The sequence below is a fragment of the Geotrypetes seraphini genome, chromosome 5 (genome assembly GCF_902459505.1).
Source record: "Geotrypetes seraphini chromosome 5, aGeoSer1.1, whole genome shotgun sequence".
NCBI classification, from domain to species: Eukaryota; Metazoa; Chordata; class Amphibia; order Gymnophiona; family Dermophiidae; genus Geotrypetes; species Geotrypetes seraphini.
Window position 1 is genome coordinate 137176282 of NC_047088.1, and position 26612 is coordinate 137202893.

The 26612-nt window shown below is 46.0% G+C and overlaps 1 protein-coding gene across 8 annotated transcripts in view; it reads left to right on the forward strand.

Annotated features, from left to right (window-relative positions):
• The window catches only part of PIKFYVE (phosphoinositide kinase, FYVE-type zinc finger containing), a 936520-nt gene that overhangs the window by 896152 nt on the left and 13756 nt on the right, over positions 1-26612 (forward strand). For all 8 annotated transcript variants that reach the window (XM_033947121.1, XM_033947126.1, XM_033947127.1 and 5 more), the window contains 2 exons: positions 2164-2425; positions 5951-6025. In XM_033947121.1, coding sequence (XP_033803012.1) covers positions 2164-2425; positions 5951-6025 — 337 coding nt within the window. The remainder of the gene's footprint in view (positions 1-2163; positions 2426-5950; positions 6026-26612) is intronic.

Here is a 26612-nt window from a genome sequence, read left to right on the forward strand (position 1 = left end):
AAAATTAAATAGCCTTCTTTAATTATTGATGGCCCCTTCACCACCGACATTTTACTGTTTTACCTATTTCTTTGTCTGAGGAGAGCTTTATGATAAATCTTAAAATCTAAGGGTGGAGGAGTAGCCTAATGGTTAGAGTAGCTGCCTTGGCACCCTGATGTTATGAGTTTTTCTCACTGTAGCTTCTTGTGACTCTGGGCAAGTCACTTAACGCTTCATTGCCCCATGTACAAAATAAGTACATGTCTAAAATATATAAAAAAAACTGCTTTGATTGTATAAACCACAAAGAAAAAACAAAACAATATACAAGTTCCATCCCCTAAGCCAAGTAGCATCTCTCTGAAATCAGCTGAAGATGTCCACACAAGGATAAACTATATTGCTCCAGTGTACATGTTCATAAAAGATGGTACACAGAAAACATGGCACCTATTTTTATATGGTATACAAGTAAATCTTCCCAGGGCATGTGTGCCAACAGGATGCTGGGCATCATAAAGAGGGGCATAACAACCAGGACGCGGGAAGTCATCATGCCATTGTATCGAGTGATGGTGCGTCCACATCTGGAATACTGCGTTCAGTATTGGTCGCCGCACCTCAAGAAGGACATGGCGGTACTTGAGAGAGTCCAAAGGAGAGCAACGAAACTGTTAAAAGGGCTGGAACAATGCCCATACGCTGAGAGGTTGGATAGGCTGGGGCTCTTCTCTCTGGAAAAAAGGAGGCTCAGGGGAGATATGATAGAGACCTTCAAGATCATGAGGGGCATAGAGAGGGTGGATAGGGACAGATTCTTCAGACTGAAGGGGACAACAAGTACGAGGGGGCATTCGGAGAAACTGAAGGGAGATAGGTTCAAAACAAATGCAAGGAAGTTTTTTTTCACCCAAAGGGTCGTGGACACTTGGAATGCGCTACCGGAGGAAGTGATCAGGCAGAGTACGGTACAGGGATTCAAACAGGGATTGGATGGATTCCTGAGGGATAAAGGGATCGTGGGATACTGAGGGAGGAGTTGGGATGTAACACAAGTATAGAAAGCTAACCAGGTAATAAGTATAGAAACCCAACCAGGTCGTGCATGTGCAAGACCGGAGGGTTAGGACTTCGATGGGAAGACAGGACTTCAATGAGAAACCAAGGTGGCAAGGGAGCCCCTTCTGGTGATTCAGACAGGTCGTGACCTGTTTGGGCCGCGGCGGGAGCGGACTGCCGGGCAGGATGGACCTATGGTCTGACCCGGTGGAGGCACTGCTTATGTTCTTATGGCACATACACAAAGTTAGAGAGCTATTGTATAGTCTATTTTGTAAAGGCACATAGCATATGCTGCCTTGATAAATACCATATAAAAAATCTTCCATTAATGCTTTTTTTTTTTTTTCTTTTTTAATGATTGGGATCCAGAGATGGTGGGCGCAACCAGAACTCTGTGTTAGTCAATTACTATATTCATCTTAGATCCATTCCGTACATTTTGTTTATTTATACATGTTTTTCAATACTTACCCACAAGATAATAATCCATACAATAATTAAATGGTAATTTTATTTATTTATTGGGATTTATTAACTGCCTTTATGAAGAGATTTACCCAAGGTGATGCTTTATGCTTAATGTAGTAATGAAACAATATCTAAATGAAAAAAATATATATGTGTAAGCTTATGAGGAATATGGTGAGGTGATTGACTAATAACGTGTTCTGGTTGAGCCCTCCTGAGGATCCATCATTTAAAAAAAGAAAGAAAAAAAGCTTTTTAGTTGGAGATATCTTTTATGGGATTTAATCATTGATCTTTCCCAGAGAAAAATAGCATTTGTTGTACCACATTAGTTAATGCCTTTATAGAATAGGCACAACATGTGGCTCTATGTTTTGGCCATCTTGGTACTCATTTAAAATTACCCTTCAGAAGTCCCACTGAATATCTGGTTCATAGTTTTTAATCAAAATTAAACAAAATAATACAATAATCCAACTAATCTGCAGTACAAAGTCAAACTCTATATTCTCACTTTATCTCTCTCTTACAATAGGAAGAGATGCATTTCTTTCACGGCTCTGTATGCCTATATTTATTTTAAAAGTATAATTATAGCTAAGGCAGTTGATAAATTCCAGTAACAGAACTCTACTATTCATTCTCTTCCAGGTTTTTGACTTGAAAGGTTCTCTGAGAAATCGAAATGTGAAGACTGACATGGGGAAGGAGAGTTGTGATGTGGTGCTACTGGATGAGAACTTACTGAAGATGGTGCGGGATAATCCATTGTATATCCGATCTCACTGCAAGTCGGTGCTAAGGGCCTCAATCCACAGTGACTCCCACTTCCTCTCTAGTCACCTTATCATTGACTACTCTCTGCTGGTGGGTCGTGATGATACCAGTGATGAGTTGGTGGTCGGCATCATTGGTATGTAACACTGCAGTTTTATTTATTTATTTAAATAATCAATTTATCACTCCGTCAAAAATTACAAGGACTAGGGGACACTCGAAGTTACAGGGAAATACTTTTAAAACCAATTGGAGGAAATTTTTTTTCACTCAGAGAATAGTTAAGCTCTGGAACGCATTGCCACAGGTTGTGGTAAGAGCGGATAGCGTAGCTGGTTTTAAGAAAGGTTTGGACAAGTTCCTGGAGGAAAAGTCCATAGTCTGTTATTGAGAAAGACATGGGGGAAGCCATTGCTTGTCCTGTATCAGTAGCATGGAAGGCTGTTGCTCTTTGGGTTTTGGCCAGATACTAGTGACCTGGATTGGCCACATTCAGAACGGGCTATTGGGCTATTATGTTCTTACGGTGTGGTTAATGCAAAGCCTATGTGATAAATGCAGTGGGAAAGGTACGAGTATGACTAGCATCTGCCCTGCATTTACCAAAACAGGCAAACGATTGCCTCACAGATATCACAGGTGTACCCTGCTTAAATCTAAGCGGTTCACAAGAAACATACACAGTTTTTTAAAAAACCTATCCAACGGTATTATTAAACTGAGCAGCTTTCAAGAAAAGGCCTCTATAAATAAAGTAATTTTAACACCTTTTTAAATCTCTGAATGTCAGAGAGCATCCTAAGTGACCCTGTCAGATTATTCCATTATAGTCTGAATTCAACAGGCCTTTTTTCCCCTTGCTATCATTGATTAGTTAAACCTATCCCAATCTGATCTGATTAAACCTTTATGTTCCTCTGAATGTTTCATTCCACCTCTTTCCATTTTCCATGACCAAATGGCTTGGTTTTGTTGCGATGAGTTTTGTGTGAGAATATTTGATATAAGCCAGGAGTAGGCAATTCCGGTCCTCGAGAGCCGGAGCCAGGTCAGGTTTGCAGGATATCCACAATAAATATGCATGAGATAGATTTGCATCTCAAGGAGGCAATGCATGCAAATCCATCTCATACATATTAAGAAACGCCTTCACCGGATCAGACCAAGGTCCGTCTAGTCCGGCGATCCGCACACGCGGAGGCTCATTTAGGTGCTCCTTTTTGGAGACCTGGTTTTCCCGTATCCCTCAATATGATCTGCAAGAAGATGTGCATCCAACATGCGTTTGAAACCCAGCACAGTATTTTCTGCCACCACCTCCTCCGGGAGAGCATTCCAAGCGCCCACCACTCTTTGTGTGAAACAGAACTTCCTGACATTTGTCCTGAACCTGCTGCCATTCAGTTTTAGGCTATGACCTCTTGTCCGCGTCACATCTGAAAATGTCAGTAATGCTGCTTCCTGGTCAATTTGATCAAATCCCTTTAATATTTTAAAAGTCTCTATTAGATCCCCACGCAGTCTTCTCTTTTCGAGGATGAACAGTCCCAGTTTTCCGAGGCGTTCCATGTAGCTTAAATTCTCCATGCCTTTGACTAGTTTCGTGGCTCGCCTCTGTACCCTCTCCAACAGAATTTTATCCTTCTTAAGGTATGGAGACCAGTGTTGGACACAGTATTCTAAGTGTGGTCTGACCATTGTTCTGTAAAGTGGCATTATAACATCTTGCGACCTACTCATGATCCCCTTCTTAATCATGCCTAACATCCTATTTGCTTTCTTCGCCGCCGCCACACATTGAGCCAATGGTTTTAGGGTTCTGTCTATCAGCACCCCCAAATCCCTTTCTTGTTCACATTTGGCTAATGGATATCTTGAAAACCTGACCTGGCTCCAGCTCTCGAGGACCAGAATTGCCTACCCCTGATATAAGCTAGTAGTACAGTTTGAAACCTGGATGCTACAGAATGGTAAATACTTAGAATTAGTAGATTTATGGGTTGCTGGGTTTGGCAGAACTTCATTTCCATTTGGGAATTGTACATTCTTTGAGCATCAGTAGAATTCAGCACAAGTGCTACATGCTTGCTATTACTGATATCTTCATTTGTTGGCTTCTTCAGGCTTGTTGGAACTTAGAAAACAGATCTGGAGACTCTTCTGAGTCTGTGGTATGTGGTAATTACCATTTCTTGTGCAATCCCTCTGGAAGCTGAACTCGTGGATTCTTGTGTCTGATAGCTTCTGCTGCAGGGTTACTAAAACTTGTTCTTTCTCCTTTGGGCTACCTGCCCGGGAGCTTCCTGTCATGCTGTTTTGATCCTGCAGCTTCTCTGCATATGAAATCAGTCTATTCTGCTCGTGATTTGTTTTCAATTCCTAGTCTTTTTTTATTTATTTCACGGGTCTGCCCCCGTGCTGCGGATCAACTCTGTGCGAGTGATCCTTCGTCAGGAGATCACAAACATCTTAAATTTTGCCTGCTTCTGGAGGGTGCTCTGTAAGCTTAACCTGCAGATTAGATCGGGTCTCCGGGATCAGGAGCCATTTGGTTCATCCGCAAAGGGGTAGAGCGCAGGCTACTGCGGTTCCGTGGAGGTATGCCAGGATCGGAACTGGACTGCATGTCTTACCTAATTTCCCTGAGGGGTCCTGGTGGTCATGATCTGTGGTGACAGGGAAGGTGAAGCTGTCAGAAGACCTGAAAAATCCAGTTTAATCAGCATCTAAGGTACTGATCTCCTTGCTTGTACTGTGTATTGCAGGCTGCCATAGACTTTCATTGCAGCACATGTCTCTTTGGTGTCTGTGAGTCATAGAGTTTGCCGATTTTGGTGGGTGCTCAAATTGGGGTTTTGGGTGGTTTCCCTGCGTACCCTGGTCCCCCACCCCCACGTGTAAAATCATAAAATTACCGTTTTTCGTGTTTTCCTGCATTTTTCACGGGTGTTTTTCAGTCAAAATCGGCACCCGCGGTGGCCATCTTGGATTTTTAAAAAAGTTTTTAAAACTATATTTTTTGGACTAAGAAGCTTGGTTTTTGCTCCAAATTTCACAGATGGCCACTTCAGAACAAGATGGCATGAATTCATGCTGTAAAAGCAGCGGATGGATTGCAGTTTCGCAGCCAGATATTCTATGTGCTGCAGCCTGCGAGGGGCCAGAGACGCGATTCCAGTGTCTGGGATGCCAAAATTGGGCGAGGAGGGTGCAGTTCTGGTGAAAATTCTCATAAGTCTTCAAAATATTCCAAATCTGAGTCCCACAGATCGGCTTTGGCCGCTGGGGACTATTTTCTGCAGGAATTTGTGGATATGATGTATCAGACTTTCATGCGAAAGTGGGCTATGTCCATGTCTCCCTTTCAGATTGTGAAAATATGAGAAATAAGATCAAAAGAAAAAAAAATTAATCACAGGAAACAAAGGAGCTAAGAAAGCAGCATTGTTGGTTTTGAGCAAGTTCCATTGTAACGTTCATCACAGCCCCTCTTTATCCCTATATATACATACTAACACATACATCAGTCCTCACCTAATTAGTGTTTCTAAAATGCTTTAACTTTGTCAGATTTGATTTGCAGATAGAAACATGATAATATGAAATATTACTGTTATTGCTATACTATAATAGTTGATGTATCTGAATTGTTTTCCCACAGATTACATTCGTACCTTTACTTGGGATAAAAAGCTTGAAATGGTTGTGAAATCAACAGGCATTCTGGGTGGACAAGGTGAGAGTAAAGAAGAGCTTGAAAACTTATTCTTGCAGGGTTTCTAGTTTTCAGTTTCTGAGTCTCAAGCATTTTCAGCACTTGGCAATTGCCAGATCTCCCACAATATACTTGCCCTTTAAGCTTGGCACTATTGTTGGATGCTGAAACTGGACGTGCATAAGAAATAATTTTTCTGTCAGAAAATGATGTTACAGTGCAATAAGTGAGACATTCTGGACAGGGTTATTTCCCTTTAGTTGCATGGCTGCAGAAGGAATCCACTCCAGCTTTTTCACTCTGCCTCTATAGTACATCACTGTGAAATTCGAACGATGAGTGAGGTGATTAAATCTGCAGATGACACTAAACTGTTCAAAGTTGTTAAAACGCATGCATATTGTGAAACATTGCAGGCAGTCCTTAGGAAATTGGAAGACTGGGCGTCCAAGTGGCAGATGAAATTTAATGTGGACAAATGCAAAGTGATGCATATTGGGAAGAATAACCCAAATCACAGTTACCAGATGCTAGGGTCCACCTTGGGGGTTAGCACCCAAGAAAGGGATCTGGGTGTCATTGTAGACAAAGCGATGAAGCCTTCCACCCAATGTTACATTACATTACATTACTTTACATTAGGGATTTCTATTCCACCTATACCTTGCAGTTCAAGGCGGATTACAAAAGAGCTAATTGGACATTTCCAGTGAAGTTACAACAGTTTTGGGGGGTTTTTTTGTTACAAGGGAGGAGAGGTAGCTGGATTAATTCTGGAAGAACTTGCAAATTGCAATGTGCGGCTGCAGCCAAAAAAGCAAACAAGATGCTAGGAATTATTAAAAAAGGGATGGTTAACAAGACTAAAGATGTTATAATGCCTCTGTATCGCTCCATGGTGCAACCTCACCTGGAGTATTGTGTTCAGTTCTGGTCTCCTTATCTCAAGAAAGATATAGCGACACTAGAAAAGGTTCAAAGAAGAGCGACCAAGATGATAAAGGGGATGGAACTCCTCTCGTATGAGGAAAGACTAAAAAGGTTAGGGCTCTTCAGCTTGGAAAAAAGAAGGCTGAGGGAAGATATCATTGAAGTCTACAAAATCCTGAGTGGAGTAGAATGGGTACAAGTGGATCGATTTTTAATTCCATCAAAAATTACAAAGACTAGAGGACACTCAATGAAACTGCAGGGAAATACTTTTAAAACAAATAGGAGGAAATATTTTTTCACTCAGAGAATAGTTAAGCTCTGGAACGCATTGCCAGAGGTTGTGGTAAAAGTGGATAGCATAGCTGGTTTTAAGAAAGGTTTGGACAAATTCCTGGAGGAAAAGTCCATAGTCTATTATTAAGACATGGGGGAAGCCTCTGCTTGCCCTGGATCGGTAGCATGGAATTTTGCTACTCTTTGGGTTTTGGCCAGGTACTAGTTACCTGGATTGGCCACCGTGAGAACGGGCTAATGGGCTTGATTAGTGGTCTCAAACTCAAACCCTTTGCAGGGCCACATTTTGGATTTGTAGGTACTTGGAGGACCTCAGAAAAAAATAGTTAATGTCTCATTAAAGAAATGACAATTTTGCATGAGGTAAAACTCTTTGTAGTTTATAAATCTTTCCTTTTGGCTAAGTCTCAATAATAATATTGTAATTTATAGTTAAAGAGACATATGATCAAGAAACTGTTTTATTTTACTTTTGTGATTATGATAAACATACTGAGGGCCTCAAAATAGTACCTGGTGGGCCGCATGTGGCCCCCGGGCAACGAGTTTGAGACCACTGGGCTTGATGGACCATTGGTCTGACCCAGTAAGGCTATTTTTATGTTCGACAGTTTTTTCCTTCTGCATGCATAGATGCAGTTGTGTGTGTTCTGCTCTCCCCATTTTATTGTTTTCATTTGATGTAATTTTGTCCCCTTTTCGGGTAATTTAGTGCTTGGAGCAATTTTAAAGCTGCCTGCTAGAGAATTCACAGACTTTGGTCTGTAGCTGACAGGCCAGTCCCTCTAGATAACTGTTGGCCAGCTTGCATAGTTTTCTCCAGAGCTCAAGATCATCCTTGAGGTGGTCTCACCTTCTGTTAATCAGGAGTCAAGCACAGGATGTTAGGGCCCTTAGGAGGCTTAGTGGTATCTCACAGGGTACCAGCTACATCATTGTGTCTCCGCCCATTCTGGTGCGCATCCGATGGTCAGACATTGGAGTCTGACAGGCAGCCCGAAGATCAGCTTTGTAGGAGCTTTCCCAGCAATATGGCAGTAATTATTCTCATCCATCTACTGAGAGAAAGCTGAATGCAGGCCACAGTGAGTACAAACAGGCTAACACCTGTGAGAGACATCGGGGGAGGTTTAAAAACAGGGGTTTTGAGTATTTCTGAGTGTTCCCCTTTGCTTCCCCTCCTGAAAAATCTAAAATCATTGTTTTTAATGTTTGGGAAATGTGAAATTTTTTGTGATTTTGGCATGAATTTTCTGAGGGTGGCCATCTTGGATTTTTAGCAATTTTTATTTTCTAAAGCTCCCTGCTTTTTCAAAACTGCAACTTTTTTGCCTGGAAACCTGTTGGGCTGGAGTCCTTGGGCTCTCCTCTTGTGATTTCTTGCCAGGATTGTGCAATTTTAGTGTTTTTAGAGTGTTTGGGCACCATGCATCGTGTGGTGCAGTCGGGGGGGGGGGGGGGGGGCAGGGTCTGGCTTAGCCTCTCCCCTGCTGAAGCAGGTGACCAAATGCTCAGCTATCCCAGCAGGGCAGATTTCATGGGTTTCAGGGCTCTGCAAAGCTGGTAATTCCTTTCGCCAAGTTGCAGACCCTGCACAGCCTCTGAAAAGATCAATTTAGCCACCTTAATGTGACCTATGCCCCAGGAGCTGGACATCTTTTGCAACATTTTTGAAATTGTTGCGCTCTCAGTGGTGTTACTCCTTTGGACACGTTTTAGACTCTGCCACTATGCTTTTGCGTCTGACTGATCTGGGAGATCTGGATGCAGATGATATGCTTGCTGACCCCTTATTTACAGGTGCAGTGATTCCCGGAACAGGAGATCAGGGACTGTGTTCTGGATCTGTGGATCCCTCTCGGGTTTTGGGAGCAGGGAAATGCTCTCATGAGCCTGCGCCTATTTGAATTTGCGGCTTTGCCAGACCTTCTTTCTGAATCTTTAAAGGAGGTCTTAAAAGGGGGGGGGAGCCAACGGTGCGCAGCCGTTCAGCGCCTTAGCGAGAGCGCCTTTGCGAAGGGCCTTGAGAAGGCCGGGCCACTATATCCAAGAACACAAAGGGGCAACAGACGCAGGAGACGAGGAACAGGTAGGCCCAGGAGGGACCGAGCCCACACAAGAACAGAAGTAGCAGCAGGCACAGGAGGCACAAAAGAAAAGCAGCAGGAGCAGAGGATAAGACTAGGGTAGGCCCAAGAGGTACCTCAGCGCGCACCTCAGCAAAAGGGCACCAGCAGGGAAGAACACACAAAAGCATAAAGTAACACACACAAACATAAAGGAACAAAAGAAGGTTAAGGAAAGGTAAACTCAAGAAATAAAGTAGACACATACACAAGCAAAAGGTGCAGGTGCAGAGGGTTAGGAAGATGGGGGCAACACAATGCACAAGCAGAAGGAAGCACAGGCTTAGGAAGAGCCAGGAACTTCTAGAAGGCAGACAAGAATGGAAGCTGCAGGAGCCCAGGGGTTGAGCTTCCCAGTGTACTACACGGACTACCACATGTACGACTACCTCCCCTCGTGGAGACAGTTGTATGTGTGCGGACGATGTCAGGAGCTAAATAGCTTGAAGAGTGAGGTCAGTCATCTGAGGCACAGGATCCAGGAACTGGAGGGACTCAACGTCCCAGAAGGCCCCTTCCAGACAGCCGAATACCCTATGAGAGAGAGGCACATCGAGGAGCAAGTCAGGGAACTCGAGAAGTTCATCGAGGAAGCCTACAGGAGAGTGGAAGTACAAGACCAGGAGCAGCACAGAATCGAGGAGGATGCACTAAACGGAGGACAGGAACCACCTGACAACAAGGCAGAAGGATCCCATGGAAGACACTCGCTGGAAGAAGAGGCAAGATCCTACCATCGACCCGAGGGAGAAGAAACGATAGGCCCCAAGGACACTGATCTGTGGCCTAAGCGAAGGCTAAAAAAGGGGAAATCTGTAGTCCTGGTCGGAGACTCGATCCTAAGACAGGTGGACAGTCACATAGCAGGAGGGAGAGAGGATAGGCTGATGAACTGTCTCCCAGGAGCAAGAACTAAGGACATCGCTGACAGAATTGATAGGATCCTGGAAGGAGCAGAGACATGTCATGTCGGGACAAACGATGTCACCAGGAGAGACTACAACAGGAATGCACTCACCGAACAGTTCAAGATCTTGGGAAGGAAGCTGAAGATGAGGACACAGAGGATAGTGTTCTCAGAGATCCTACCAGTACCGAGGGCTGATGTGAAGAGGTAGACGGAACTACAATCAATCAATGCGTGGATGAGGAGATGGTGCGAAGAGGAGGATTTTCACTTCGTGAGGAACTGGACAACGTTTTGGGGCAAGAACAAGCTTTTCAGAAGAGATGGACTACACCTGAGCACGGCAGGAACTAGACTACTAGCAAACAATGTCAGGAGAGAAATAGAACAAGCTTTAAACTAAGAAGAAGGGGAAAGCCATCAGTCGACCAGGAGTCAATGATTCGGAAGTCAGTATCCCAAAAGGATACTGGGTGGGGAAAGTGCGGGGAAGACACAAAACAGGTGATGAAATGCCAACAGAACCAGACGAATCATGAGGAGGTTAAGAGGAGTCTACTACAAGGGGAGGACGAAAAGAAACAAGAGGAAGGGATGGAACAAAAGGAGGAACATACGAATGTATCACAAGGGGACAACATAAGTAACAATAAACAGGAGTCTGCAGGACAGGACGGGGAAAGCAAGGACAATGAACCACAAGGGAAAGTAACAAAAAAACAAAACTATCAAGACTTAAAGTGTATGTACACAAACGCAAGAAGCCTGAAGAACAAAATGGGCGAACTAGAAATCATGGCCAAAGATGAAAACTTAGATGTCATAGCAATCACGGAAACGTGGTGGAATGAAGAAAACAAATGGGACGCAGTACTGCCAGGATACAAGCTCTACCGAAGAGACAAGACACATCAGAAAGGGGGACACCATTCACTCAACCGGAGTGGCTGCAGCAGTGGCAGATGACCGACCAGAATCAATATGGGTTAAAATACCAGGAAGAAAGGGAACCGAGATAAAGATGGGACTGTACTACCGCCCACCTGGACAAACAGAGGCAATGGATGAAGAACTGAGGGCCAAATTGAAGAGAGAATGTAAACACGCAAATACCATAATTATGGGAGATTTCAACTATCCCGGGATAGACTGGAGCCATGGAGCTTCGAAGTGTTCCAAGGAAACAAGAGTTCCTGGAGGCTGGACGAGACTGCTTCTTGGAGCAGCTTGTTAGGGAACCAACGAGAGGGACAGCTATACTGGATTTAATTCTCAGCGGGCTGAAGGACCTACACAAGAAGTGGAAGTAGTAGGACCATTAGGAAACAGTGATCACAACATGATCCGATTCAAAGTGGAAATAGAAATGCCTAAGGGGAGAAGGACCATTGCAACAACGTTCAACTTCAAGAAAGGGAATTATGATGCCATGAGACAAATGGTAAAGAGAAAACTCAAGAACAGCTCCAGAAAAGCACAGACGTTGGAGCAAGCCTGGACATTATTCAAGGACACGGTAAACGAGGCGCAAAACCTGTATATACCCAGATTTTAAAAAGGGAGCAAAAAGAATCAAACAAAAGACCCGGCATGGTTGACCAATGAAGTTAAGAATGTGATAGGAGACAAGAAAAAATCATTCAAGAAATGGAAAAAGGATAAAACCGAAGAAAACTGGAAAGAGCACAGGAAACATCAGAAAGAATGTCACCGTGTGGTCAGAGCAGCGAAAAAAGAGTATGAGGAGAGACTTGCCAGGGAAGCACGGAATTTTAAACCATTCTTTCGATATGTGAAAGGAAAACAACCGGCGAGGGAGGAAGTGGGACCCCTGGATGAGGGAGATAGGAAAGGAGTGGTAAAAGAGGAAAAGGAGGTGGCAGACAGATTAAACAAGTTATTCTCGTCAGTCTTCACGAAAGAGGACACATCCTATATACCGAATCCAGAAAAAACCTTCAAGGGGGACCAAGAGGAAAAACTATTTTCAATAGAGGTAAGCCTCGAAGACGTACTCAGATAGATAGATTAAAAACTGACAAATCACTGGGACCAGATGGAATCCATCCGAGAAGGAGCTCCGAGACGAAATAGCGGAGTTACTACAAAAGATTTGCAACCTATTAATCAAAGACAGCATCAATGAGCATATAGAGAGAAATAATCTGCTGAGAACCAGCCAACATGGTTTCTGTAAAGGAAGATCTTGCCAAACGAACCTACTGCACTTCTTCGAGAGAATAAATAAACAATTGGACCAAGGTGACCCCATAGACATCATATATTTGGACTTCCAAAAAGCCTTCGACAAGTTACCCCATGAGCGCCTGCTAAGAAAACTGTAGAATTACGGAGTAGAGGGGGACGTGCACAGATGGATCTGTAATTGGCTGGCGGACAGGAGGCAGAGGGTAGGAGTAAAAGGACACTACTCAGAATGGGAAGCAGTTACGAGCGGTGTCCCGCAGGGGTCAGTGCTGGGACCATCGCTGTAAAATATATTCATAAATGACCTGGAAGTAGGGACGAAGTGCGAGGTTATAAAATTTGCGGATGACACAAAACTCTCCAGTGGGGTTAGAACTGTTGAGGAATGTAAAGAACTACAAAGGGACCTGAACAAACTGAGTGACTGGACGAATAAATGGAAAATGTGCTTTAATGTAGAGAAATACTTGTGCAAAGTCTTGCACATAGGGAAAGGAAACCCGATGTACAACTATAGCATTGGGGGGAAGGTATTGGGGAAAAGAAACCTAGAAAAGGACTTGGGGGTTCTGGTGGACCAAACAATGAAGCCAGGGGCACAATGCGCAGCAGCTTCAAAGAAGGCGAACAGAATGTTGGGCATTATCAAAAAAGGAATCACTACCAGAACCAAAGAAGTTATTCTGCCGTTATATCGGGCGATGGTGCGCCCGCATCTGGAGTACTGCGTTCAGTACTGGTTGCCGTACCTTAAGAAGGATATGGCGACACTCGAAGAGCAACAAAAATGATAAGGGGCATGGAAAACCTTCCATATGCCGAGAGGCTGAAGAAATTGGGGCTCTTTTCCCTGGAAAAACGGAGACTTAGAGGAGACATGATAGAAACTTACAAGATCATAAAGGGTGTAGAGAGGGACAGATTCTTCAGACTGGCCGGGGTAACAAGAACGAGAGGGCACTCAAGAAAATTGAAGGGAGACAGATTCAGAACAAATGCTAGGAAGTTCTTCTTCACTCAGAGGGTGGTGGATACCTGGAATGCACTTCCAGAGGAGGTGGTAGAGCAGAGTACGATTTTGGGTTTCAAAAAGGGGTTGGCAAGTTCCTGAAGGAAAAGGGGATTGAAGGGTATTGTTAGAGCAGGTACTATACAGGTCAGAATGTCTTAAATAAAGGATCAATTACAGGTTGCTGACCTGGGGGGGCTGCCGCAAGAGCGGACTGCTGGGCACGATGGACCTGACTCGGTAGAGGCGATACTTATGTTCTTATGTCTTTTGGTTTCTCAGCCAGCTCCGGCCACTTTTACCTCCTGGCTTTGTGGTGTATACTCGCTACCTTCCCCTGGTACCCTGATATGTACATTCTGGTCTTGGAACAGTTTAATTTTCTGGAGAGTGCTCTGACTTTTACTAGAGCTATGCCATGCTGGAATTTTATGGCACAGGAGTGTCAGCAACAATGGTTCAGCCCAGGGTGGATTTTTGGTAGCGCAGGTGGCAAAATGCAACTTCCCCGCAATGTGGATGGTTTCGTATTGAAAGATATACAGGTCTATCATGTGGAGGTGGTCCTCAGGAAGCTCTTTGACGCAGCTGCCCTAGGCATTAAAACTGCTTCGGTGTCGCTTGCGCATGTCATGCTCAAAAGCGTGCTCTGGAAAGGGAGGCGGTGGTTTCCTCTTTTCAATTTTGTTTTGGCGGGCATAGTTTATATGCTGGATGCATTGTATGCCCTTATGCGAGGTTGGCTCAGGTGTCAGAGTAATCCAGCTCTGCCCGTAGTGAGCTGCTGTTTCCACTTTCAAGGCTCCTTTGGTTGGGCTGCCTTTCCACTTTCAAGGCTCCTTTGGCTGGGCTGCCTTTTCAGGAGCTCTGATTGTTTGGAAGAGGTCTAGATGACTTCATGGATTCTAGGCTGGACCGTCGCCCTAAGGCTCGGCCTGATAGCCTGGGGTTTTGGTCATTCTGATTTCTTGGCACCCAGTACTTCCCAAGTGACATGTCGCAGGTGTTTTCTCAGGACTACCAATGCTGGTATAATGGCTATAGACATTCCTAGCCTCCTGATTTCAGTGCTAAATCTCCTGATGCACAGGCACACTGGCGTCGGGTCAGCGGATGCCCCGCTGCGGATTGGGGGCCATCTCAAACATTGCCTGTCTAGATGCATTACGCCCCAGTGGGCCTTAGAGTTTATTTGGTCAAGTTACAAGCTGGAATTTGTTTGACCTCTGAGAGATTGGTTAATGGGCTCTGCTCAGATCGCCCGGACAAAGTGTTCAAGATTCCAATCCGCATTCAGTGCTTGCTGGAATTTCAAACTCTGGACCCAGTATTGCCCAACCTCTCAGGCTCAGACAGATACTCAGTATACTTTTTTGTGCCTAAGAAAGGCTCTGAAGAGTGGAGGCCTCTTTTGGATCTTCAACACGTGACTGTAGCTCTCAAGATTCTACAATTTCAAATGGAGACACTGCATTTGGTCAATGCAGCAGTGAATCCAGGACAGTTTCTTGCCTCTCTGGATCTGACAGAGACATGCTTGCTCATCCCCATTTTTCTGATCCACCGCTAAGTTTTGCAGGTTCAGGTCAGAACAACATTATCAGTTCTCAGACCTGCCCTTTGAACTGGCTTCAGTGCCCCAGACCTTCACTAAGGTGATGATAGTGGTGATGGCCTACCTGTGGCAGATGTGTCTCCAGGTGCACCCTTATTTAGAGGGCTGGCTGATCAGAGCTCCCTCATTGGCCAAGGGATGCCGCACATTGGACTAGGTGCTTCAGGTGCTGGAAGACCAGAGTTGGATTGTCAGATTCAAACATAAAAAAGAGACAAGAAAGAACCATCTGACGCCCATGCAATCACTCAGATGTCTGGAAGTTCCTTTCGACCCAGCAGCGGGCTGCGTCTCTACAGTAGTCCACTGGCAGAAACTGTGTGCTCAGCTTTCTTCCCTTCTGGAATGGCCGGTTCCTTTGCCATGGGATTATCTTCAGATTCTGGGATCAATGGTTACCATGTTGGATGTGCTTCACATGCTTTGCTCTCTCAAGGGTTCTGCACAGGAATGCCTTGCAGACCCATCTACCTTGGACTCTGGGAACTAAGCAAGTGTGGCCTAGTGGCTTCTCACACAATCGCACCGCTGGGGCATTACATTACACTTTGCCCCCTGGATCATGGTGATCATTGATGTTGGACACCATCTCAGCAACAGTGGTCGTTCCACCGATTGGCACTCAGAGCCATTCGACTAGCTCTGTTGAAATTACAGAAGATGCTGGTGGACCAAGAGATCCGGGTTTTCTCCCATAGTATGACAACAGTAGCTTCAGCCACTTGCAAGGGATGAACCAATGACACTTCTCTGGCTAAGTGAGCTCGTCTTTTATTTCATTGGATGGAACGTCGTACCCTAGCGCTGTCGGTAACACAGGTGTCAGGAGTAAACAATGTTCAAGCAGACTTCTTCAACATCTGGATCCAGGCAAGTGAGTTCTGTCCCCAGAGGCATTCCATGAGATAGTGGGGAAAGACTCCGCTTCGACCTCAGGGCCACAGCAAGAAACAATTAAGTGGATCGCTGCTTCAGTTGAAGATCCGATCCTGGAAGCAAGGGGCTCAACACTCTGGTGCAGTCATGATCTCCAGAGATTCTCCTATATGTTTTTCCTCGGCTGATGGTCAGCTGAGTCCTTCAGAGGATCACAGCTCTTCCAGGCTGCATCATTCTTGTGGATCCAGATTGGCCTTGTAGTTCATGGTATTCAGATTTGCTGTGACACACAGAGGTCACAGCCTTTGACTGAGCCTCTTTCTAGACTTCTTCATGCAGGGTCTGGTATCCATGGTGGATCTGGGTCACTTTGCTCTTCCGACTTGGCTCTTTAGTGCGTAGCCTTAGAGCGACAGAATATTCTGCCCTGGTTGTTGATACTCTTCAAAAAGACTACAAAGTCATCTGCGGTGTCAGCTTACGGTGTGCATAGGTCCAGGTGGAACCTTATTCAGCTCCGATCTCGCTAATTCTCACCTTTCTTCAGGCTGGTTTGGATATAGGCCTTATTGTGGTTTCTCTTCGAGTCCATGTGGTCAGACTCTCCTATTTTGGCTCCTGGAAGTATTGGTTTTCCTTGGCGTCTCATCCTGACTCTTGAGGGGAGCTCTTCTTGTCCGACCACCAGTTAAGCACCTTTTCCCTTTCTGGGATCTTAACCAGATATTGTCTAGCCTTGCTACGGTATTTTTTGATCCCCTTCGAGATGCACCTTCTTGGACTTGATGCTCAAGACAGTATTTCTGGTTGCCATTACATGGGCACGTCGGATGTTGATACTGAGGGCTTGGTCTTGCAGGGACCCTTTCCTCTGTATTTCGTAGATGGGGGTATTTCTTCAGATGCTTCCTTCCTGCTTGCCAAACATGATTTTAGTTTTTCTGGTCAGTTCAGATGTGTGTTTGCCTGACTTTCAGCTAATATGTTCCAAGTCACAGGATCGCCTATTGAAGAAACTGGATGTGCACACAGTTCTTTTGCATTCCTTGGAGGTCAACAATGAGTTTCATCTCTTTGAACATTTGTTTGTGCTGACTCATTCCGTTCAGCTGGGCACTCTTGCTTCTAAGGCCATAATTTCCAGATGGCTTCGTAGAACCATTTTGTCAGCTCAGTTCTTGCAGGGACTCAGTCTCCTGTTTCAGTCAAAGCACATTCTTCCAGATGTGTGGCCTCTTTGTGGGCCGCAGCTGGAGTTGTCTCTCTTGTGGATATTTGAAGGCCGACAACATGGCCTTCTTTTCACATGTTTGTCAAATTCTACAGAGTGGATGAGGCAACAAGACAGGACTTCGCCTTTGGGTCCTCGATCTTATAGGTTGGCACAGCAAGCCCACCCTAGTTTTTTGGGGGGACTGCTTTTGTGTGTCCCTACTGTCTACAATGGCCTCACTTATTGCACTGGAAAAAGAGATTATATACTTACCCAGGTAAGCTCTTTTCCAGTAGATAGGTGAGACATTCTAGACTCCTGCTCAGTATTTACTGCATCTGCTTACAGTTTTCAATCTGTTTATCATTCTCCAACCTGTTTTTTGGATCCTGTCGGCCCTTGTGGACTGGAAAGAATTTGTATATATGGGGAGTGGTTTCTCAGCTTCTTTGAAGCCAGTGTTGGCATTTCTATTTACTGCTGGTTGAATTATTGAGCAGAACAGTTGGTTTGAGCCTATTGCTGCACAGGGAAGTGGAGGAGAGGGAAATGCTGCTGCACAGGGAAGTGGGGTGGGGGGAGGGAGGGAAATGCTGCTGTACAGGGAAATGGAGGGAGAGGGAATGCGGCTGCTGCACAGGGAAGTGGGGGGGAGGGAAATGCTGCTGCAAAGGGAAGTGGAGTGGGGGAGGGAAATGCTGCTGCACAGGGAAATGGAGGGGAAGGGAATGCTGCTGCTGCACAGGGAAGTGGGGGGAGGGAAATGCTGCTGCTGCAGCTGCATAGGGGGCAGGGAGAGAGACAGATAGAAAGACAGACAGACAGCGGGATGAGGGAGAAAGAAAGATAGACAGCGGGGGGAAGACAGAAAGAAAGGAAGAAAGACACAGGGGCAGGGAGAGAGACAGAAAGACAAACAGACAAAGGGGGCCAGGGAGAGAGACAGACAGAAAGAAAGACAGCAAGAGGGAGAGAGACATAAAAGAAAGAGATAAGGGTAGGGAGAGAGAAAGAAAGACATACAGACATATATTCTAGCATCCGTTAATGTAAGAAGCTTAAAGACTAGTTTAATATAAGCAAGTGCAAAGTGATGCATGTGGGAAAGAGGAAACCAAACTATCCAAGTTTCTAAGTTTGTTAAAATTTTGTTATCCCGCCTTATCAGATATCAAGGTGGCTTTACAATAAAAAATAAGCAAAAACAGGGTGCTACTATACATGGTAGGACTCAACATCAAACAAACTATACCTACGTGATGCAAGGTTCCATGTTAGGAGTCACTGCCCAGGAAAAGGATCTAGGTGTCATCGTTGAGAATATGTTAAAACCCTCCTTGTACAATTCTGGTCACATCATCTCAAAAAAGATTTCTAGTACAATGTATCTAGTGGTCATGAACCAGCAAGTTGCTTGCAGAAAACTGTCAATCATGTTTTCAACTGCACCTTCTTCCCAGGGAACTGCTCCTACTCCCTCAGTTTGTTTTTAATAAGCAAGTTGCTCAGAGGGGTGTCTGATATGCTCTGCGGTTTTTTATTTTTGGGCATTTTTTTCTTAATATTTGTTTGGATGCTTGGTACCCAGATGCTTCCACTTGTTGGTACCTCTGCCTAGGAGAAGATGCAGTCTGCTGCTAAAAGGATCAGACTTCGGAGACACCTAGCTAGGCAGCCTGCTGGTATTTTTTTTATAGCTCAGGGGCCATCCCCTGCTTAGCTGCTCACATCCCTGATTTGGTCAGGAGCATGAGTTCAGGATGTTTGGCCTCCTGCTTCTTCTTCATCCGAGGAGCATCTATGTGCAAAGGTGCATGCAGAGGAGAGGCGGAAGGAGCCCTTGGCTCAGCCTCCTCCTTGTCCTCCAGGAATGGAGATCTGCAAGAGATGCATTCCCAGGGGAATAGACTTTTCTAGAGCCCTTCAAAAGTACATTACCCAGATGCAGATGCATGGGAGCTGCAGAACCCAGGAGAACCAGGGAGGGGCCCTGCCAGGGTCCTTGAGACCACAAGTCCTAGGCTTCACCCTAGATTTTGTGATCCTCATGTGTAATACCCCAGTAGTGATGGCACGGGGGAGCGCCCCTCAGCAGGTACTCCAGCCAGTCGAGGACACAGGCTTAGGAGGATGGAAAGTCCGATTCCATGCCAGTATTATCCCAGGATGAAGTTTCACTATTAGAGTCTTGGTCGGCGCAGGAGAGTGGCTGTCCAGAAGCGGCAGTGGCCCTGGACCAGGGAGATGCACAGTGTGATGGCTTTTCAAAGCCTCTGTGCTTCCCAACATTATTTCCACCTCGCTGAGAGACCTGAAACTGGCAGTTCATCCAGCTCCTTCATCTCAGTGCTCAGTTATGAATAGTTCAGTTTGCTTTCCCTTACATCCAGACATCACTAAGTTGGTGAGAGACCATTGGGAATCTCCAGAGGGGTCGCTGAAGGTGGCTAAAGCTATGTCCAAGCTTTACCCAACAGCTTTAGATTTCCTGCAGCTATTTGTTCAGCTGAATGTGTATTCTCTTGTGGCACAAGTCACCAAATACACTTCCCTGCCTGGTGAAGGTGATGTGATGTTAAAGGATTCACAGGATCGTAAAGTAGACTTGCTCATCAAGAGGCAATTTGAAGCTGTAGCCTTAGGGATTTAGGCAGCAGCTGTGACTTTCTTTGTGGCATGTGCTTGCCACACACAACTGTCTCGAGCATCAGTCCCAGAGGATGACGAGGAACCCCCAATTGCTCCTAGCTGGGGTGAATTATATAGCAGATGCTCTGTATGATCTCATAGAAACATGATGGCAGATAAAGGCCAAATGGCCCATCTATTCTGCCCATCTGCAGTAACCATTACCTCTTTCTTTCTCTGAGAGATCCCTTGTGCCTATCCCAGGCTCTCTTGAATTCAGACACAGTCTCTGTCTTCATCACCTCTTCCGGGAAACTGTTCTACGCATCTATCACCCTTTCTGTAAAATAGTATTTCCTTAGATTACTCCTGAGTCTATCACCTCTTAACTTCATCCTGTGCCCTCTCATTGCAATAGAAACAAGGCTGGCAACATGGTCTTCTCATAAGAGTTATTAGCAAGGCATCGGCCTTTGCAATCTTCACTGGGCAGATGCTCTGGATCCAGGGCCGCCATCAGGGCAGTACTACCAGTCCTGCATTCAGGGGCCCGGAGCTGACAGGGGGCCCGGGCTCCCCCAGGGTCCTAGGCAGTGTTCTAAGGCAGGGGCGCCAGTAGCTCGCCAAGGCAAAGTGAGTCGATCACCCAGGACTCACTTTGCCTTGGTGATCTATCGGGCCAATCAGTCTTCCTCTCCCCGACGTCAATTCTGCAGTCGGAGAGGAAGTTCGGGCCAGCCAATCGCTGCCTGGCTGGGCGGAACTTCCTCTCCGACGGCAGAATTGACGTCGGGGAGAAGAAGACTGATCGGCCCGAAGCAGGGAGAGCATGCGTCGGCGTCGGCTTTGGGGCCTGTTATCCATTGGTGGGTCCTGTTCCCCGATGGCAGCGGCAGTGGCAGTGGCTTGGGGAACGGCAGGGAGAAAGAAAGAAAGGGGGCAGGCAGGGAAACAGAAGGAAAGAAGAGAAGCAGAAAAAAAGAAAGAAAGGTCAGGGAGAGAGGAAGAAAAAGTTGGGGGAGGGAATGAGGTGTGGAGGAGAGAAAGCATACAGGCTGATAGAAGGGAAGAAAGATTGGATGCACAGTCAGAAGAAGAAAGTGCAACCAGAGATTCATGAAATCACCAGACAAGGTAGGAAAAATGATTTTATTTTAAATTTAGCAAAGTGGAGGCAGTATTACCACAGTTTTCAAAGGAATTTGCCCAAATAACTTAATAGTTAACTAGGTAAATTCCCAGAGATGAAAACTTCCCTTCACTTACTATGCACAGTTCTGAATTTATATCTGCTGTCTATATTTTACAATATGGTCCCCTTTTACTAAACCACAATAGCAGTTTTTAGCGCAGGGAGCCTATGAGCGTCAAGAGCAGCGCTGGGCATTCAGCGCAGCTCCCTGCGCTAAAAACTGCTATTGTGGTTTAATAAAAAGGATGGAGGGTATATTTGTCTATTTTTGAATGGTTGTTACTGAGGTGACAATGCATAGAGTCATCTGCCTTGACCTCTTTGAAAAAACCCAGAATAGGAATGATAATTAACATTTTCTCAGCGTATAGTGTGCTTTGTGTTTTTTAATTTTGTTGGTAGATCATTTTGACTTGGTCGTTTTAAAGTAGCTCACAAGCTCAAAAAGTTTGGGCACCTCTGAGCTAGAGCGTTGAAACTGTGTATTTCTATTTTATCCCCCCCCTTTTACAAAACTGTGGAGTGTTTTTTAGCGCCAGCTGTGGTGGTAGCAGCTCTGATGCTCAGAATTCTATGAGCGTCAGGGCTGTTACCACTGTGGCTAAAATCCACACTACAGTTTTGTAAAAGAGTGAGGGGTTAGTTTGTGATGACATATTCCATACTAGGCAAAGGTGTTTTCTGTGTTCTGTGTGTTCGAAAGACATGGTTTTCTGTTAGGATTGACGGTGTAGGATTGATCTGTGCTGGTCTGGCTTGTTTAGTTTTATCGATGTACTGCTCACTGCAATATATAAGATGCTGCCTTTTCCTAGGTACTCATGTGTGACGTGTGGTTTGTTACTAAAAATCATGTTTTTCTTACAGATGGGGGGGGGTGCCAAAAAATGATGAGCCCCGGGTGTTACATATGCTACGTACGCCACTGTATGTAAAGATACCAGAAAGCTGGCGTAGCAAAAACTTTAAGTAAATTGTTATTCTTCTAAGTTTTGAGTATTTAACCCTCCCACAATCTCACGGGTACTCGTTTCAAGTTTCAAGTTTATTGAGATTTTGATTTAAACGCAATATCAAATATTTTCAATGCATATAACAAAAATAAATTTGGGGAAATAAATAAAACCATTTGAACAATAAACATACAAACATATCCATAGATGATTAAAATTACATAAGGAGTACAAGGATAAACTACATTTGTTTAAAAATGCGTTCTCCGCGCCTGCTCATAAATTTGTTGACTGGAAGGATCCAGCAATGTGGCCAGATGCCATTCAGGACAAAGACAGAGAAAGAATTGTGCAATTTGGATTAATGATGGAAGATGATTTAAAGCAAATGGCACAGTCTATGAGTAAAGATCTTGACGGACGTTCTTTTTATGAATATCTCCTCTATGCCAAATTACCCAATGGACGTGAGAAGATTTTACGGGACTGGCTTAGGTGGAGCATTAGCAGAAAAGTATGTGTGTATTCGGCCCATGGAAGAAGGGGGGAGGGGCGTCGGGGGGGGAAGGGGTGCGTGGGGGCCCCAATAGGATTGCTCAGTAAGGGGCCCAGAAATTTCTGATGGCGGCCCTGTCTGGATCAGACAGTAGGCAGGAGATTCTGCCTTTAAAACCATGCTGAGCAGGCTCCCCTTTCAGGGGTTGTTGCCATTTGGCAAGGGTCTGGATAACCTGATGGTAATGGTTGCGGAACATCGTCCCAAGGTCTTACCAGATGACAGATTCTGGATGGCTCAAGGTCAAGGAAGAGATAATTTTTGAGGTTCTTGAACATTCCTTTCCTTTGCAGCTAGCCAAGCACCGCAGCAGTCCTTTCAGGAATCACATCAGTGGTCTGATAGAGGCAGGAGACAGCAGGCCACAGGCTCTCACTTCTTTCCAGCCTCTAAGAAGTCAATAATGCCAGGACAGGGCAAAGCTCCCCGAGATAGAGGTAGGCTATCAGCCTTCTGGTCGGTCTGGGTTCATATTGGTGTAGACCGTTGGATATTGGAATTCGTTCGGGGCAGTTACAAAATAGAGTTCAGTGCTCCCCTTCCAGACCACTTTGTAGATTGTCCAGCTGACCAGAGAGCCCTCAGAGTAAGAGTAATGGTATAAAAGCTACTGGATCTTCATGCCATAGAGCCAGTCCTGGACACAAAATCGGGCTTGGGCAGATACTCCATATACTTTATATTGCCAGAGAAATGCTTAGAAGACTGGAGACCAATTCTAGACTTCAAGGCCATCAGTGTGAAACTGAAGGTGCCACACTTTCACATGGAGACTGTTCGGTCAGTCATAGCAGCAATGGCACTGAGGAAATTTCTCACTTCCCTTGTCTTGACAGAAGCCTATCTCCTCATTCCCATTTTCCCAGCCCACACAAGGTACTTAGGGTTCCTTGTACTGGTCCAGCATTTCCAGTTTTCGGCGCTTCCCTTTGGTCTAGCAGCATTACCTTGTACCTTTACCAAGGTGATGATGGTTGCAGCACACATCCGCAAGGCTGGGATCCATGTGGACAATTGGCTCATCAGAGCTTCATCCAAGGAGGAAGGTGAATGAGCAGTTTCAAGAGTGGTACAACTCCACAACTTCAAGAATAGCCAGCTGGAGCCATCTCATCAACTGGAGTATCTCAGAGTCTTGTTCAAGAAAGTTTTGGGCCAGGTCTTTCTTCCAGAGCCATGCAGACTGATGCACCAGAAGCAGATTTCAAATCTGCTACAGAGGCCGTCTCCCATGGCATGGCACTACCTACCTGCAAGTCTTAGGGTCAATGGCAGCAGCCACGGAGGTGATCTCTTGGGCGAGAGTGCACATGAGACCTCTCCAAGACTCTCTCCTCTCACGCTGGTCCCCTCAAATGAACTCACTTCAACAACTGCTTCCATGGTTGCCTGTAACAAACATCAGCATGTGGGTGGTGCATGCCTCTTCACATCTCCTCTTTGTAGATATTAACAACCAATGGCTAGGGAGGTCATAAGAAACAGGAAGTTGCTCTCTGATTTTAACAACCCACATGATGCTGGCATCCATAGGACAGATAGTGGTTGGAGTGAAGGAATTAGCTTCCTGCTTTGCAGTAGATTTAGAGGTACAATTGTTTTTGTGAATCAGTGTGCAGCATAGTCATTGTATAGTTTTTGAAATCCAGAAAGCAAGTAGTGTTGGATGCCCTTTGTCATTTAAAAATGTTGCTTTTAAATTATTAGAACTGAATTTGTAGAAGATGCTTTCCTACAATTTTGAAAATTCCCTTGGAGGAGGCAGGTTTGGTATCTGTTAGTATAGGACAGCGATGGCAAACCTATGGCGAAGGCCTTGCAGCTGGCACGCGGGAAGGTCCGCAATAGAGAGCTGCACGGGTCGCGGGGATCCCGTGGGGACGCCTCCGAGGGTCGCAGGGTTCCTGCGGGGCTGGATGTACTAAGTCGCGCGGCTTTTCTCCCTACCTGCTCTGCTTGCAGCACAGAGCCGAACGGAAGTCTTCCCGACGTCAGCGCTGACGTCGGTAAACAAAGCCCTCCCTCCCTCCGACGTCTGCGCTGACGTTGGGAAGACTTACGTTCGGCTCTGTACTGCAGGCAGGGTAGGTAAGGATGATTAGCCTCGCGGCTTCCAAGGGAGGGGGGGGGCCGTCCGCCCCGCCCCGTGTGCAGCACAGCCGGCCAGGTCCCCTTACGTTTGTGGCGCTAACCCGACCGACCGACAACAGCCCTGGTCCGACAAACCTCCCTGCCCTTAACCGCGAATCTAAATTACCTTCTTACAGCAGCTGTAAGAAGGAAATTTAGATTCGCGGTTAAGGGCAGGGAGGTTTGTCAGACCAGGGCTGTTGTCGGTCTGTCGGTCGCGGAAGCGCCACAAAAGTAAGGGGACCTGGCCGGCTGTGCTGCACCCGGGGCGGGAGAGAAGGAGGGGGGAGAAGGACGCTGAAAGCACTGGGGAGACAAAGGGGTGAAGAAGGACGCTGAAAGGCCATGGGGAAGACGGGGTGGGGGGGAAGGACACTGAAAGCATTTGTGGAAGACAGAAGGGGGAGAAGGATGCTGACAGGACATGGGGAAGACGGGGGGGGAGAAGGACGCTGAAAGCACATGGGGAAGACAAAGGGGTGAAGAAGGACGCTGAAAGGCCATGGGGAAGACGGGGTGGGGGGGAAGGACACTGAAAGCATTTGTGGAAGACAGAAGGGGGAGAAGGACGCTGACAGGACATGGGGAAGACGGGGGGAGAAGGACGCTGAAAGCACATGGGGAAGACAAAGGGGTGAAGAAGGACGCTGAAAGGACATGGGGAAGACGGGGGGAGGGGTGGAGAAGGATGCTGAAAGGCCATGGGGAAGACAGAGGGGGGAGAAGGACGCTGACAGGACATGAGGAAGATGGGGGGGGAGAAGGACGCTGAAAGGAAATGGGGAAGAGAGAGTGGGGAGAAGACGCTGGCAGGGAAGAAGACAGAGATGCCAGACTATGGGGGGAGCGGAGGGAAGAAGATGGGTGCCAGACCAATTTGGAAGGGGGGAGAAAGGGAGAGGCACAGTAACAGAGCAAATGGAAGACGCAGAAGGAAGAGAGACAGTGGATGGAAGGAACTGAATGAGAACATGAGGAAAGCAGAAACCAGGCAACAAAGGTAGGAAAAGAATTCTATTTCTTTTTTCTTTTTTTTTGCTTCAGGATAAAGTAGTATATTAGTTGTGTTGATAAAAATTTATAAACAAAAGAGGCTCTGGTAGAAACCCGTTTACAAAGTGTGTATTCTTCCCAATTAATATTTCCAAATTAATAAAGTCTTTTTGCTTATTTGTAAATAGGTTTCTACCAGAGCCTTTAATTCAGTAGCATAATTAAATTAAATAACTATTTCTGAAGTTTATAGGGACGGGCGGGGACGGAGGGGATTCCTCACGGGGACGGGCGGGGACGGAGGACATTCCTCACGGGGACGGGTGGGGACGGAGGGATTCCTCACGGGGACGGGTGGGATTCCTCATGGGGACGGGTGGGGACGGGTGAGACTTTGGCGGGGACGGGTGGGATTTCTGTCCCCGCGCAACTCTCTAGTCCGCAATTAAGATATGCGGCGCGGCGGGAGGCGAGTGTGCCGGTGTCTGCTTTGCAGCTCACCTGGCAACAGGGCCGGACTGGCCATTGGGAGGACCGGGCATTGTCCCGGTGGGCCGCGGCCCATCCTCCTGTGCTGGCTGCAGTCCTGTGAGTGGATGTTTAGCCTGCCTGTCTTCCCCTTAGTATCCTATGAGCCAGGCAGTGTGTGAGGGGGAAGTGGGGGGAGGAAGAGAAGCTTCACACTGAGTCTGTCACAGGAACTCAGTGAGGCTGTAGTGTGACTCCACATGTGACATCTGTAATCAGGAACAGTTCCTAGTGCTCCCATGCTAGAGAGGTGAGGATATGGGGGGAAGTTAATGTGTCTAATAATGTGCTCCTCTGTAAAAACCTCTGTATCTTCCATGGGGGACATGCTAAATTTGAGGAAATAAAAAAGCTGCTTATGATGATTGCATAGAGAAGTTCAGTAAGCTGAGAGGAGGGCTGGGCTCTCTGTGAACAACCAACACACCTCTGCGCAGTACCTTA